Source organism: Rhyacophila brunnea, unplaced genomic scaffold (genome assembly GCF_057557595.1).
Source record: "Rhyacophila brunnea isolate RB1 unplaced genomic scaffold, BYU_Rbru_1.0 scaffold_259, whole genome shotgun sequence".
NCBI classification, from domain to species: Eukaryota; Metazoa; Arthropoda; class Insecta; order Trichoptera; family Rhyacophilidae; genus Rhyacophila; species Rhyacophila brunnea.
The window spans coordinates 54,222-71,524 of NW_028232924.1; the positions used below are offsets into that span (position 1 = coordinate 54,222).

General features: G+C 32.3%; 1 protein-coding gene and 1 long non-coding RNA gene across 5 annotated transcripts; one reads left to right on the top strand and one right to left on the bottom strand.

Moving 5' to 3' along the window:
- Positions 1–276: 276 nt before the first annotated feature.
- LOC147068720 (uncharacterized) lies at positions 277–4,052 on the top strand. Its single transcript, XR_015071290.1, has 3 exons — positions 277–636; positions 1,294–1,446; positions 2,849–4,052. It is a non-coding gene; the product is annotated as an uncharacterized LOC147068720 (long non-coding RNA).
- A 10,279-nt stretch (positions 4,053–14,331) lies between these two features.
- On the bottom strand, positions 14,332–16,357 carry LOC147068721 (uncharacterized). Of its 4 annotated transcripts, XM_085951864.1 has the most exons (4): positions 16,230–16,357; positions 15,659–15,770; positions 15,421–15,564; positions 14,332–15,185 (listed from the first exon to the last, which is right to left on the bottom strand). In XM_085951864.1, exons 1-4 carry the CDS (start codon positions 16,238–16,240, stop codon positions 15,138–15,140), a joined length of 315 nt encoding a protein of 104 aa, XP_085807990.1. In that variant the 5' UTR covers positions 16,241–16,357; the 3' UTR covers positions 14,332–15,137. The 4 variants fall into 4 exon arrangements, 1 of the variants encoding a protein (XP_085807990.1); XR_015071289.1 differs by lacking the exons at positions 14,332–15,185; positions 15,659–15,770 and having other exon boundaries at positions 15,192–15,564; XR_015071287.1 differs by lacking the exon at positions 14,332–15,185 and having other exon boundaries at positions 15,192–15,770; positions 16,151–16,338.
- Positions 16,358–17,303: the final 946 nt, after the last annotated feature.

The window sequence follows — 17,303 nt, forward strand, 5'->3', positions numbered from 1 at the left end:
TACCATCTGTCAAAATTAGCGCCTCAACCATCGAAGCTTATGAAGCTCAAAAGCCTCCACCACTTTCAGACGCGTTTGTCAAAATCTAATTAGAAATTAAATTTGTCATAAATTCTAATCACCTTCTCATACAATGACTTCGATACTGCTTCGTAAAAAATTGCTCTTCTAGGTGGTCATAGTCTAGAAACTTTACATTCTTTATGTCGTTTGATTTTTTATATTGTTAGTGTAAATGTTTTGATTGATTTATGTTTGTATTTTATTTCTTGACAGACTCCGCTCGTAAACCGCGACATGTATTGTATGATTGCACCTGATATCTTTGAGAGACAATCTGCACAGTTATTTGGTGAAATTGAAGTGCAAGAAATGGACATCAAAAAGGAAATAGCGCTTACTTCTGCGAAACAAGTCCGTCTAAGGTTACACAGAGCTTCATTTTTCGATAGAAATTTTGTTTGCAACGTGTGTTGTAAATTTTTTTCAACTGCGCACATTTTGAAGTACCATAAACGTATGCACGATGCGTCGCTGACTTTAGGTGAAGTGACTTTTCCATGCGCACAAGCCGTCGACAAAAGCAGTTACTTGTATGAAAAGTTTGATGCTTCAACGTTTGACAGTGGTTCACAGGTAACCCATATAATATATATGCTCATTTGATTATTGTTGTTAGGTATATAATGTATTGTAATATATTGTCATCTGATACGTATCTGTATACTATACTAAACTTATATATATATATATATATATATTGTAATACAAAATGTGTATCATCCAGCGGCAAAGGGTGTAAATAGGCTGCTAATATTCAACATAAATATGGTGCACACAAAACTTCATCGTTCGTATCTACGTATTTATTTTCATTGAACTAACACTAGAATAATAAACTGATAGTTTTTAAAATTTAACAAAATCCCTGTGAACCTAAGCCTCAATATGTTATTATATCATACAGAATTTTTGATATTTTATGGATGGAAGAATATTTTTTATTTATTTTGTTTTGGTATAGGCAAGGCTTAATGCATTTTAAAAAACTAACCCAGCCATCTGTAATATGTACTCTTAATTGAACTAAAACAAACAAGAATGACCGCAAGAGTGCACTATTTTGTCGGATTGCCCATAACATTGGAATGTCGTTCGGTGATTATACATTTACCTACCAAATTAAGTCATAATTTGGGGGCCACCGATGGAAGAAAGAGCTCTGGGAAACTCTTTCTGGCTAATCGTAATCATGATACTGTTACATAATATTAATAATGTTGTTATTTTCAGAAGCGTGAAAACGTTCTGATGAATATTAAGTATGAGAATAATGATGAGGGAGTTATCGTCAAAGAAGAATTTGTCGAGAATGCAATGCACCAAATTAATGATGAATTAACTCAACCTGGCTGCTCTTACCTACAATACAAGCCATTAGATGAGGTATGCTTAGTTGTTTTTTTAAGTCCGATGAAACTTTAAATTGTAAAAAAGATTATAAGTTAAATTAAATTTTTTTTTTTCGAAAAATCGACACCTTCATGGCATTAACATTTGAAAATGATTTCGGGCATGTGGCCTTAGTATTCTCAATCAAGCAAATTCTGGGCGCGGAATTTGGTCTACTTTTATTAAAGCACTGTCGGTCGTATAGTATGGGAAATGTAGGCTTCTAATACGTTAAATACTGCTGGTTTATCAGCTTATTCCAGTGACTTCACGAAGCCGCACACTAAGTAATCCAGAGATATAACATCGCACAACCCTGTATTCCAACTGACAGGTTCATTTCTTAAAATCAATCTATCGCCAAATCTTGATTTAAATAAGGCGATGGTTGCGGTGACTCTTTGGCACATCCTATTGAAATGACTGTTCTGCCGAAAGATTCCGTATTAAAACAAAATATAAATCATAGTTCGATAGGGATATCCATTGACCTTAACGTGGAGCTTTGGACCCATTTTTTAATAAATGTTCGACGATGCCACCAGCCTGTAAACCGCACCAAACGGTGCTTTTTTGTGGATCTAGGGAGTCTTCTAAAGTGGTCCTTTTCCGTGTGGGCAATTTTCCTTATTAACAAAGCCGTTAAGCAAAAATGAGCCTCATTGCTAAACGCAATTTTGCCCTAAAATGCAGTTATAAGCTGCGTAAATCGACAACAGCTTTTCTAAGTAAATTTGGATGTTTTATTAGCGTTGTTCTATTCATGAAGATTTGCCGTACTAGTTATACTAATCATTAGGTATGCTCACATACTGTTACTTAAGTATTTTTATTTAGCTACATATTTTTTCCGACTTATACGCAGCGTAAATGAAAACTCTGCACTTCTTGTTGGCATTGGTTTGTGTGTCTCTTATAATTATCTTAGGAGTTGAAGGCATCGATTGTTTGTTTTCCCAAGGTATAACACTAAAATGCCATTGGTAATGCCAATTGGGAGGGCAATAAGTTTTTACAACCAAATCACTTCAGATATTGACATATTTCACCTGGGTCAGGATGAGTATAAGTGAGTATTGTTTTATAAATTCTTAAAATAGGGTCTGCTAACTCATTTGGTGACTTCCTTGTTATTTTTTTTTAATGTCTAAACTAATCCATGCCATGTTGTAATTATAGCATATAATTTGTAATGTTCACCGTATTAAAAAAAAAAGATTTTGATCATAAATGTCAACGAGTGGCGCAGTGTAACGTATCGTTTTAACAGAAAAACACTTAACAAGCGACGTAATATCAGTGCTATATTAGAGAACATTAGAACATAAGTATATTTAATTGATATTTTATAGATAGTATTGCTTTGGATTTATTAATATTCCTATTCTTTTTGTAGATTTCTACCCATAAATGTTTTGCAGTACGCAAGAGTGAACCACTGGATATCGTTAAAAAAGATACGGTTGATAATGACCCGAGTAACAACAAAATAGCACATGCAATCAATAAAAACAGAAAAATGATGATGCAGCATTCGGAAATAACCATCGATGAACAGAACATCAAACATGAATTTCAGAAATTCTACTTGCCAAAGGAGGTTCGAATTAAGTTGGGAAGAGTTACATATTTTCCACGTAACTTTATTTGTAATAATTGTTGTGGAGTGTTTGAAACTGTAAAACATTTAAATAATCACTACGTTTCATGCATGAAGTCTAACCATCTTAAAACTGGTGAAAAACGTTATCAATGCGATGTGTGTTTTAAAAAAATTCTGCAAATTGGTAATTTAAAAAGACATAAAATGACACATACGGGTGAAAAACCACACAAATGCGATGTGTGTTTTAAAAAATTCATCGCAAAGGGTGAACTCAAAAACCATAAACTGATCCATACTGGTGAAAAACCACATCAATGCGATGTGTGTTATAAAAAATTTCTACGAATTAATCATTTAAAAACACATAAAATGACACATACAGGTGAAAAACCACATCAATGCGATGTGTGTTTTAAAAAGTTCATCACAAGTAGTGAACTCAAAACACATAAAATGACACATAGTGGTGAAAAACGACATCAATGCGATGTGTGTTTTAAAAAATTTCTGCAAATTAGATATTTAAGAACACATCAAATGACACATACGGGTGAAAAACCACATCAATGCGATGTGTGTTTTAAAAAATTTCTGTATATTTATCATTTAAAGGCACATCAAATGACACATACGGGTGAAAAACCTCACCAATGCGATGTATGTTTTAAAAAATTCTTCACAATTAGTGTACTCAAAAGACATAAAATTATGCATACCGATGAAAAAACACTGAATGCAATGTGAGTTTTTATAAAAATCTGCAAATATTCAACTCAAAAGACATTTAATAATTACACATTCTGGTGAAAAACCACGAACAATCTTTCACTTGCAGAAATCAATAATAATTAGATCAATAAACTCACTAAAACCTTAAGGTGATACATCAGTGAAACGGAAAATAATTTTCAACTATTGGCGCGTCGAAATTTTGAACTCGCTCGCATTCTGAAAGAGAACGTCTAGCTGGAAACACGTCACTTTGTTTCGTGATAACGACGGGCGTATTTCTTCTTAAATCGTGTAAAGATAACTAAAAACGTTACCCATTTACTTTTAAAAGAAAACATGTCAATGAATATATTATTATTGTTACTAATAGAACAATACACAGTACATAAAATGGACGTATGTTGGATTTATATGACAAATTATATTTAGTTTGGCTTGCGTCATTTGCACACGCGACCTGCAATCCGCGCATCGCCTAGCCACGATCTTTTTAGACCGTGCGTCAACTGAGATACAGCCTTAACCCCCCTCCATCACCTATGCCGAATTTTATTCATAAGACACCATGAAGAGCATCAGAAGTCGATATGCGGTTATACATATTACAGAATAACAAAATTGAGATAGATTTAAATAGAGATAAACTAGGTTCGCTTTCCATTGCCATGCATTCTATTACAAGCGCAATAGGTAGGTTCTCTAAAATAAATCACCAAGTTGTGTTTTTAAATATGTATATAGAGATATCTAGAAAAACCTATTTATCTCAACAATTCTAAATAAAATAACAAAACAGCTTGACAGGGCTGGAAATTACATTATCAACTTTTCTAGTATCCAAAAGAATAGTTATTAACCTACTATAAGTCCGATAAGAAGAAATTGGCGATAACAGGAAGTCTGTAGATGCATAAAGGAGACTTCTCAGTGACGTACCTGTCATGGCGGCAACGCGCGCACGGCATGCGTGTTTTAAATAATGTATCGACTCCTTCGACGCGACTCTTTTCTTTGCAATTCACTATAGTTTACTAATAATAATTGTAACTGCAGTCCTGATCGTTTTACACATATTTTTCATAACACCACGGGAGCGTGTCATGAAATAATAAATTTAAGGGCGTACCTCGTTTTATAACGAAATGCGAGCTGCACTGCACGGGATATTAAGTTCATGGTTTTAACTCGTGGACAAGAAGTTCTTGTTCGAGAACAGTTGCAAATTTGATCCTTGGTGATATATTTATAAAGTATTGAATTTCTATAGCAATAATTCCTACTCAGCTTGTAATATTTAGAATTATTTGTATGGTAAATGAAACTAATTAAAATAATAAATATACCTATTTAGATACAAAATCGTTTTTATTATTGTATTTTTCTGTGTTGATATTCGTTATGACCAACGATTGTGTTATGAAATTCTGTTGTCAAATGAGATATACATTATTCCATAGTGAAAATTTACCGTTTGACAGTACCTAGGTACCTAAGTTATCGATCATTTTTTGTGAAACCATCCATTTCCGTTGCCAATTTTATCATTTTAAAAGTTGTTAGCCAAGGCCTACTATACCTACGATAACATTCAATCATTGATACCAACCGTACTATAATTATAATACAACACTATAAATTTAATTACGCGAAATATTGATTCAGTAAACTGTTACATTTTGATTACAAATATATGTTTAAAAAAAGTTATTGAAACCAGCACATTTTCCATGTATATAAAGTATAAAAATATAGTTAAGCCTAACAAGATAGAAAGTAAGATGAACGTAAATATAAGGGAAATATGAGTACCTAATATGAATGAGGAAGAATGTTGAATAATTATAGACATAAGGGACATTTTTAAAAATATATAAGTATATAATATATAATATTATATTATGTGTGTTAAGAATATTATTAAAATTTATACATACTTTGAGTGATCTAAGATAGAACAGAAAAAGATAAAAATACAATTGGAAAAAAACATAAATTTTTAAAATTGGATTAATGTCCATAATACAAAATTTTGGAGATAGCGCGTTCAAACGAAACAGGAGAATCAACGGTGGAGAAATACATATTGTAATTTAATTTAAATACTTACATGACTAACAGATTTCTATTTTCAAACTTAACACACTATTATATACAATTATTCACATGTTATATACAGGCTTCCATTCTAATTTACGCAAATCTACACAAAAGGTGAACCTCAATCATCATGTTCCGTACCACCTTACCAGGTTTTCCATCCACGTCTTTCACAAACAGCTTAAAAAGCATAGGACGTGAGATTTACTTCTGGAAACAATCGTTTTAAACGGAATTTCGGCATACGGTTCGTTTATCCAAGTGACTATTGGATCAAGTTAAGTACCTGTTTAGCCCTTTCAAATGTTCCAGGGTGGACGTTAGTAAGGGACCAACGTCCCAAGGGTGTGTCACTATATAGTTTTAACACGGCAACAAGGCATGGGGCTTGATGACAGTAACTAATCGTCGCTATAGGATTTGTTTCCCGAATAGACCAAATGTCAATTTTACAGGAGACGAAAAACAAATTTCACTGTCGTATATTTTAATATCAGTAGATGTATCAATCATTCTTTCAATACTGTATGATTGCAACACTATCTAAGAAAGATTCCAAGAATAATATACTGGTATAAATCATTAAATGCACAGAACATGCGTTTTATTTACAAGTACTCACTGTGGATATTCGGGAATTTTTAGCGCTCTCTCAGAATAATGGATATTCGGGACAAAACATGGACGTTCGGGATTTAAGACCGTAGCGTATCGCTGCACGGCCCACAGATTACTGAGTGGTCAAAAAGTACGCGCCTCAAATGTTATATTTATTTACATGATAATTGTTAATAATTACCTCTACTATTTAAATACTTAATGATCGTAATTACCCAAGTTCGTATGTAATATTAACATGCGGAAATCGCTTTTTCGGTTTTTTTTCGGATTAAGTAATAATATAGTTTTTAAGTAATTAACTATTTTTTTATTGAACGAATAATTCACAAGATTTAAGAATGTACCATTCTAATAATTGAACATACTTACATATTTTTTTTAAATAAATTCTGAGAAAATATATTATAAGGTATCTACTACTTCAATTACTAACCGCCGTCACGGTCATTTCTCCAATATTTTATGATGGTACTTACTCGTACTTGCTAACAATTTTATATTAATACTTTTTCCAAAAAAAATAATAATCTATTTATATATATCTGTATATTATTATATCTATATATTTCTATAATTGACAATTAAACTTATTACAAACCACCAAATAAATATTATATATTTACTATTGTAAGGAATAACAACACAAAATAATAGCATGTATAAATCAATTACCATTGGCTGCTAATATTAGGTAGGTACCAATATTCTAAGTATGTAATATCCACCAAATAAACGGTTACTAACATACATATTAAAATAAATTAACTATCAGCGCATTCAAAAATAAATAATAGCATCGCCTTTATTTTCATAGAAATACCTAGATTAAAAGTAAAATAAAGACAAACAATGTTTGATTAATAATAATTTGAAATAATAATTATTTTTTACGTCATATTAGTTGCCGGGTCATACTGTAGAATTCATATAACCGTTGGGATTTTGTGTCATTTATCAAAACAAAATGCAGTTATTTAGGTTAAAATACTCACTTCCACAACTCTACTGTAAGTTCAGGGCGAACTGGTGATGTATCAGCTATGAATGATCTCTTCAAATTTGATGAATTCACTATTAAAACAGTAGTAACGTTAAAAACAATATCAATAAGACGAAATTTGAAAGAAGTCTCCGCACGGCCGAAACATATGAAAGTGGGCGTGATTGTTTTAGAGCTAGACAGCGAGATGCACGGCGTGAGCGCGGTTTGATTGGCTTAAGTCATATTCGGGAAATAAACACTCAGCCAGAGATATATTTCGACCGAAATTAACTTGGATATTCAGGTACGAATAGTTGGACATTCGGGAGAACACCACGGAGTAATTGTAACTTAACATGGCGTATTCGGGTTTTTTAAAAAAATACATCTGTTCCTAGATAAAAATATATTGTTTTTATAAATGATTTCGGTAGAGATCTATAAAAGAAATTGAACTGCATTAAAATGTCGATTTCGACAAACACGGATATTCGGGAAACAAATCCTATAGCGACGTAATGACAATCGCAATATTACACTTAGATTTTCTATTTATTTTATACGTTCAATATATATGTAATATATAATATTTAAAACTATAACATGCCATAAGTCTTGATTACAGAAGTGTAATCAGAAATAGAAGTGAACAAAAAGTGCAAATAGAAGAAGAAACAAACATCCAGGCTTTAAGTAAATCACATAAATAATGTTGTGACCTTCTCATGACTCGAACCCAGCGTTCCGAATAATAGATTAAATAAAAACTATCTTGATAAAGGATCAGCAAATTTAGATTCAAAACTTAATTAACCAACAATAATTAGGAAACAGTGTATTTCATAAAGGATTTTTAAGCTTAAAGCTGAGTACTCATTTGCGAGCCATAACCAGTAACGTCCCTAGACAAAATGCCGTACCATTTTGTTTATCATCCTTTCATGACTCCAATATCTAAGAAATGTGTTGATGGTCATTACTAACAAAATATATATATCACTAAATCTAATTTAAATAGGTCCATTTACCTGGAACACCCAATGTTAAAACTCCAACTTTTTTGCGTGCATTTGTTTGTGCATCGTTAGTGCACGTTTGTGCACGATTTTTGTTCGTTTGTGCACCTATAATAACCGAAAAATTCCAATTTCAAATTGGGTGTTCCAGCTAAACGTTGGGTCACCCAATGTTGAAATTTCAACTTTTTTCGAGTGCATTCGTTTGTGCATCGTTAGTGCACGTTTGTGCACGCGTTTTTTTCGTTTGTGCACGCACATTAAGGGGGTTATTCGCATTTCAATTTGGGTGACCCAGCTAAATGCTGGATACTTGTGTCACTAAACATGTGTTTTTCCTTAAATTTTAATTGTAAACACTTGTGCGTTGATAGTGAACGTTAGTGCACGATTTTGTTTTGCTTTTTCACCTATATTCAGCGCGCTATTTAATTTTAAAGTTTGTATGCAAAACCTGACTGGGTGGGTTTAAAAAAATATTTTGTAGTTAAATCTCTTGTTGCATAGCTAGTGCGCAATTCTTTATACTTTTTTATTTTTTTTCTCATATAGTGCGTGAGTTATTCTACATGAAATATTTAATTAACGTTAAGTAGAACCACCCAACAAACTTTTTTAACTTTTTATTAAGTCATCAATTTGTCTATTATTGGCTTACGTTTGTGCGCGTGCTTTTTTTGTTTTATCGATTATATCGTGAGAGATATTATTTTTTAAAATTTAGTGACTTGATACTTGAACCATTAAATTTGCCTTAAAATTTTTTTGTTTAGTGCATCCGATTAAGTTAAATTATGTAAACTTTTAGCACGATTTTTAAAATTTTTATCTCTTATATTAAGCTAGTAATTAGATTTTGAGTGGCCATCAAGTTTTAAAACCAAACATTTTTTTTCCACATTTTTTGAATGCACACCTTTGAGTAATTTAATTACATGATTTTTCATGAAATTTTTATTGTCTTTCCATTTAAATTACGCGAAAAATTCGCATTTTTCCATTTTCACTAAGTACCCCGTCAAAATGTCCTGAACAAAAACGACCGCATCCGTTTGGAACATCCAGTCAAAAAGGTTTCCTCAAAATAGCCAAAACGGTATAAGGCTCACTAAATATGTCGGTTTATAATAGACTACCTCAAAATTGACAATTTGATTACACAAAAGTGTCAAAATTACAAAATCATTCAACTTTCTTAACATTAATCTATTTATTTATGATTTTGAATGGATCAATGTCAGTTTCATAAGGAAAAATGCAGTAAATTATATAATTATACTTACCTACTGTTTTTTAAAATGATCTGTAATAAAAATAAATACCGTTAAGTTATTAGAATACAATAAGTTATGCATACTTTTGAAAAATGCAATAGGTATGATTTTATGCAACGATATTTTCTTCAAAAGATAATATTGGAATGACATTTATATTTTTTTTATATAAAGGGGTTAACTTGCAGGCACTTAACTCTTCCTAATAATATTTGCATCTTCTTTTTCTCTGTTTCTCCAGGTGGTGCAACGTATGCTTGTAGTTCTGGTAGGTGTTATGTTAGGAGAGAAGTGTTAGTCACTTCATATTATGCTATTCAGAATCGATATCAAATAAAGTTTTGTAGGTTGTTTAAAAAAATATTGCCTCTGACGGCTTCGACATTTGTTTCACGTAAATGGTTTTCTTTTGAATGTGTGTGTTTATTAGTTCTTAAACAACGTACCTACTTACATATCTGTTTACATTTATATTTAAACTCATCACGATTATGAGTTTTTAAATGACATATTTGTTTAGGTACTACTTTCAAAATAAAATTCATCACACGCAAATGGTTTTTCTCCTGTTTCGTTTTATGAGCGTTAAGATAATTTTGTGCCGAGCCTCCGTATAAGTAGTCAATTTATTTAAAAGGTTATTCACCATTTTGTATCTTTACATATGTTTGAAGATTACTCCGTCGCGAGCATCCAAATGAACATACATTGCATTTATAAGATTTTTCACGAGTATGTTCTATATAATATGTACATATTCATTTCATGTCTTTTCAGTCAACAAAGTCGTACGCATTTATATGAATATACATCGAATTTTAAAGGTTTTTCACCAGAATTTGTCATTTGTTAGTTTTTAAGATGACTTAGTTGCGAGCATCTATATGAACATACATTGCATTTATAAGGTTTTTCACCATCCACCAAAAATGGCCGCGCGGCTTAAGCGTTGGCATATTACGTCAAGTGTCCCTAGTTCCAATCCTCGGTCCGGCAAGTACGCATATTATTCGCGAAAATCTATATGAACATACATTGCATTTATTAGATTTTTCATCGGAATGTGTCATTTTGTGTTTTTTAAAACTTTAATTTGCGAGCATCTATATGAACATAAATCGAATTCGTTAGTGTGTTCGCCAGTATTGTATTCCACATGTTTTAAGACTACTAGGTTTTTTAAATGACATATTTGATTACATTTCAAAGTCATCACTCATTACACGCAACTGGTTTTTCTCCTGAATGTGTAAGTTTATGAGTTCTTAAACAACGTATTCGATACGATGCTGCCAAAAGTTGGTAAGTTGATAGTTTAGGTATTTTGAGTTTACCACGGATAAGATGTCTATACTTATATACGTTTGCAATATAAAAATATCAAGTTCATCCGATTTTTAAAACATAGTTTCTTTAGCAGCTATTCATTATGTTAAAAATACGTAACTCTTGATCGTTCAATTTACCAACATCAGAAGACTGTAAAGATGTTTACAGTTTTAATTTAGATAAGAATCTAACTAATGAAATGCAGTGGTAAAATCTTTGTAATACTATTACCTAACATTTTTATTATTTTTCAATAGTTGAGCTAAAATAATATAGGACTTCCGAAATAAGTTTGTAAATATTATGGTAAAATGGCTTAAGGCCATATTCCATTGGCAGACGCACAGACCCAACTCGATCCAACGATCGACGCCAACCGTTGTCGCTAGCTATTTTCAATTACACGCAACGATTCAATCTCGTTGGTCCTTGATTTGATTGGTTAAAATAATACTAGTGTTGCTATTATTAAAAATATAGGTTGAGTGAAAACTAGATATTTCTTAGATTGGTGGCTACACTGAACGCATTCCCGCGCAATTTTACGTCAACAAAACTGAGCTGTCAGCTGTCAAACCTAGCGAGCATCAGATCTGTTAAAATTTATGCGGCCGTTTGACATTTATAGAAAGTTTGTATACTTATTGTTAATTTACATCATGAATAACTGGGCGAGCTTGAATCTCCTAACCAGTTGAGTAATTCGAATATCGAAATCGAATAATCCAAAGACTAATTTATTGTAGCAAGTATGGCTATATTTCAACTGGCAGTAGAATGAAGAACGACCGTTTGCATGACTCAGGCGCATATTCGGCTATTTTCGTACGCTTTCGGCAATCTTCGCTTGATAATGAAAGGATCGCACGACGGATAATAGGAAATTTTCCACTTTCGACCCGATCGCTCACGATCCTTGAAAACCATAGAGAATAGAGTTTGACAGTCGTGGCAGACGATGGGGCCAGACGCAATCTGCCAATGGAATATGGGCTATAGAAATTACATTATTTTCAACAGAAGGTATATGGAAGAATTATCAGAAACATATTCAAATAACATGAACTTATTCAATGAAAGAACTTATGAACTTACACATTCAGGAGAAAAACCATTTGCGTGTGATGAATGTGATTTCCAATGTAATCAAACATGTAATTTAAAAATACCTAGTGAGCCTAAAACATATGGAATGGCAATACTGATAAAAATATTATAAATGCGATGAAAGTTCATATAGATGCTTCCAAATTAGTTGTCTTCTCCTTGGTTGTATACTCATTGCTGAGGATCTTAACCACTTTTAAATTTTGTCATCCTTTGAGCGACCAAGACTTTCAAGCCTTCTCGACCTTCAGCTTCTCGCAGAGCAGAATGAATGGTGCCAGCAATACTCGTAAAAAACATGAAATAACACATTGTGACGAAGAACCTAAATGTTAGAGCACTGACAGTTCTAACTTATTGCGATCGTTTGACGTTTTGGTTTCGACTTTCGAGCAGTCATATCAATAATGTTATAATTAGGTATCATTTACAATACCTACTTCAATCATATTCGGTATCGGTCACGTAAATACCCATTTTATATTCGTTGATAATATTTTTTTAGGTTAGATAGGTAGTCTTTAAGATTATTTTTTTGCATCTAACATTATGCAGCATAGCATTTCTATTGTAGCTAAAGATATAATATACATATAGGTAGATAAGTAGGTACTCCATGTCGTCATTGTGGTATTTTGTAAGGTTTTAGACCAGAAACCTTACATACTACTTACTATCGGGTTATTTACAGTAGGACATACCTAGGTTGTGTTTGTTTTTTGATCTCAAGAGACCTCAATCACAAAAACGATATTATGTACTGTGACACCCCCGTATGGTCCCCATTTGGGGATGTCTTTGTGTATCTGGAGACGCCCGAAGTCCGAGGTCGTGACAGTACCTATATACCTACTAGGTATATATTTCCTTCATTATGTATAGGTATATTGAGCTAATAAACTGGTTTTGCCCAGTGCCGACCGCGAACCAAGATAATATCTACATGTTCCATGTACCTACCTAACATAACCAATGTTTTCTGTTTCACATTAATTTGTATACCTACAAACATTTTAAACTTAATTGAGATGTTCTTAAACTTCTGTTCATGTAATATTATGTAGGTAGGTATATCTTGGTCTGCATTAGGCAATAAGATTAATAATTTTATGTGCATGTAAATATAAAGGTCAGGTACCTCCTCTAAGTACATAATATTATATTATCATCATGGATACCTACCTGAATGATGTTGGAGATATACTAATGCTTTGTGATGAATTTAATTTTAGCAAAGATCTACAACCTTTCAACGTAGGTACAAAGCACCAGAAGAAATTAAAAATGAAACCCCCGGCATTAACAGGAATAAAATAATATTTCATCATAAACATCAGTCGGGGTCATTCCACTGCTAGATGAAAGCCTCTTCTAGCTCCTTCTACTATTTTCGGTCTCTAGTTCTTCGCTGCTACATACTTTTATTGTACTTCACGTGAACAAAGAGATCAACTAAGTGAAGTGTCAATCAACAAAAGTGGCATTTGTGCACAATGTTAATGAATTTTCCAAAACATTAAGTGTCATAATATAATATACAAGGATGAATAAGGCGTGGGCGAGGGCCAAGGTCCATTTTATGATTCCTCTATTGATGTACCTATTTTTATTAAGAAAAATGTTTGCCGTAGAATGGGGTGAATACTGAATAGACCCTTTTTAAAATTTCTATTTTTCTGCTACACATTATTCGGACAAATATGAATGACTTAAAACCTGTTTCTATGGACATAATCATACTCTAAAATATTTTTCAACTACCATTTATTATCAAACAGCCAATTTTGTGTGATGTCTCTTTCTATCCAGCGTTGGGGTGATTATAGACATAGCGGGTGGATAGAATCGAATAATGGTAATTTCCTAATGTTAAAAATGTAATTAAGTACCTACTGTACATTACAAATTTATGTAGGTACATTTAAGTATGTAAATCAAAATCAAAAATATAAATTTAAATGTTATACAACACAGTATCATGTAAGTATTTAAAAAAACATATACTTACATAAACATCTATTTATCCAAGAATTATTTGATACTTGAATCTGTATTTTATATACCATATTCGATGGATGTATGTGGTGTATTTTGTAAAATATTTGGTACGTATTTCTTATTTAACTAAGCGTATTTAATTTGCTACGTGACCTGTAGCTCTTTTATAATCACAAATTATTGTTGAATGTTCCGAAAATGAGTTTATGTGCCGAAACAGCTGTCAAGGTAAATGACTCAGTTAAAGTAGAATTAACAAAAATAACTATATTTCAAAACCATTATAATCCATCTACCATATAAACACCATTTCAAGTAATAAAGAAATAAAAAGTCACCTAATTAAATAATATTATACTAGAAAAAATATACTATCTATATACCCACTTAATTTTCATTTAAAGTTGTAAAATGCCCGGTTACTAAATAGAGGAAGGACAGAGTCTTCTGGCACGACCGAATCACATTGGAACGGTGTTATTGTCATTTGAAAGTAACAATACTGACACCTAAATGAGTCGCCTGCACTGGCAGAATCTGAACCCTGTCTACCTATCTATATACAATTTATTGTTATTTTTTTTCATATTTGTCCATTTTATTACAATATCGTGTTACTTTTAAAGCTCATTGTAATTCTAATAATTATATAAATATTTTTCTTGTATTCTGTGCAAAAATGATTATTAAAACTTTCTTAACCTAAACCAAGTATTTTTTATTGAATGATCCTGCAAAAATATTCAAGTACAGTTAAGTGACATATTTTGTTTCGGTGTATAAGCCATAAATAAATATACATAAATTATATTTAATATATACATGTATACTGTATGTATAGCCACGGTTGGTCTTGCACTTGTTGCTGTAGCTATGCGATCTGGTGTGGTCCATTATCCAAAAACACTCAATCACATCCCTGGTCAAACAGCGGGCAGCCGTGTAGTGAGTCTGGTTGGCCTATGGTGGCACTAGAATGATTTCAATATACACAGTCTGTTAATTTGAATATGTTTTCGACTGAAAGTTGTAAAAATATTAGAAATCAGGATTTAAATAATTAAAAAACTGTTTCATTAAATATCATATTCATACCTATGCAAAATTTTGATTCCTTTGAAGTACCTATACAAAATACGGATGAATATAAACCAAACAAAAATATTTGTTACTGGTACTGCCATAGTAAAGTAAAGTTTAACATACTTCCCTAATAAAACAAAATTCCCAATTCTTGTCGTTCTGTAGATGTTTCATTTCAGTTTTTACCAACGATCCACTAAATATGAATTGGTCATAAACACTCAAAGGAAATCTGGCACTCACTGCCAGAATGTCCATGTCAGATACCTGCATAAAAATAAATGTCATGTTATGATATTATACGTAATGAATATGAATGTATCAGAAACAACATAGATTTTATTACGAATTTCACATTTACAGAAAATTTTCTGCGCTCATTTTTGAAAGTCTCCAAGTATGACGGGTATATTCGCACATGGGTGCAGTTAATGCACCCAATGATTTTCGGGAAACCTGCCCTTTCTTGAAGTCTGAAATTAAAAAATATTTTTACCGACACAAAATAATATTCCCGTTAAATTCTTATTGAGTAGGTAATTTACTTGTTGTGTCTATGCGCAGTTACTCTAGTTACATGACATGTACATTGTAATATTGTATAAATTGATCAGAGGGTATCAACACAACACTAAAGACTGTCAGCGCTGTATGGCGACTGTATGTAAGTATTACTAAGCACTGCTGTTATAGCATCGGACACGTTTCCTATGCATCTGCTTACTGATGCCTGGCTCATTGCGCAGAAGACTTGGCCTACCCGTTTTTGGTACGCTCCCTCTGCGTAGAAACGCAAAATAGTCAAAACCTACAATTCAAATAACGGAGACATGTTATTTCAATAGCATATTACCTTCAAATCCTGTTAACCCTTCATGGTAAATGCTTATTTATAATATGTGCAGTTATGAAACTGAGTAAATCTATCTTACATATGAGCCATGGCAATCTTGCCCTGTTATAAAGTAAGGTTATATTAAATGTCGATGTAATTTGTCGCACGCCATCTCATTATATCTTCAGCGTGTAATAAGCATTCAGAAGACGTGTACATTTTGTCAACACACAACTGTCACTTTGACATTCGTATATGTATTTAGTCTATGGCTGCATCCAATGCTGCCACCTTGTTTCAGATAATTAAAATACACTTTACGCAAAGTGGGTAAAAGTTGTAGCAATTCTGAAAGCGCTATAGTGTACGTGTATTTTTTATATTTAATTCATAAAAATTATAGAATAATTGGCGTAAAATATTAATAATATTTACAATTTTAAATCTGGCGCGTAAATAAAATTATTTAGTCTATGGCTGCGTCGCTGACGCTTTGGTGTGGGGCCAAACGCGAAATTCGCATCAAATCCAAGCGGTAGCGACAGCGATAGCGAGGGCGTTGCGAATTCGCTGCGAATATTCGCTTTGGTTTGGGGGAGGCTTATATCGTGAGAGATATTATTTTTTAAAATTTAGTGACTTGATACTTGAACCATTAAATTTGCCTTAAAATTTTTTTGTTTATTGCATCCGATTAAGTTTATTTATGTTAACTTTTAGCACGATTTTTAAAATTTTTATCTCTTATATTAAGCTAGTAATTAGATTTTGAGTGGCCGTCAAGTTTTAAAACCAAACATTTTTTTTCCACATTTTTTAAATGCACACCTTTGAGTAATTTAATTACATGATTTTTCATGAAGTTTTATTGTTTTTACATTTCAATTACGCGAAAAATTTGCATTTTTCCGTTTTTCACTAAGTACCCCGTCAAAATGTCCCGAACAAAAACAACCGCATCCGATTGGAACATCCAGTCAAAAGAGTCTAGTCAAAATAGCCAAAACGGTGTAAGGCTCACTAAATATGTCGGTTTAAAATAGACTACCTCAAAATTGACAATTTGATGTGTAGTGTCCAAATTACAAAATCATTCAACTTTCTTAACATTTATCTATTTATTTTTGATTTTGAATGGATCAATGTCAGTTTCATAAGGAAAAATGCAGTA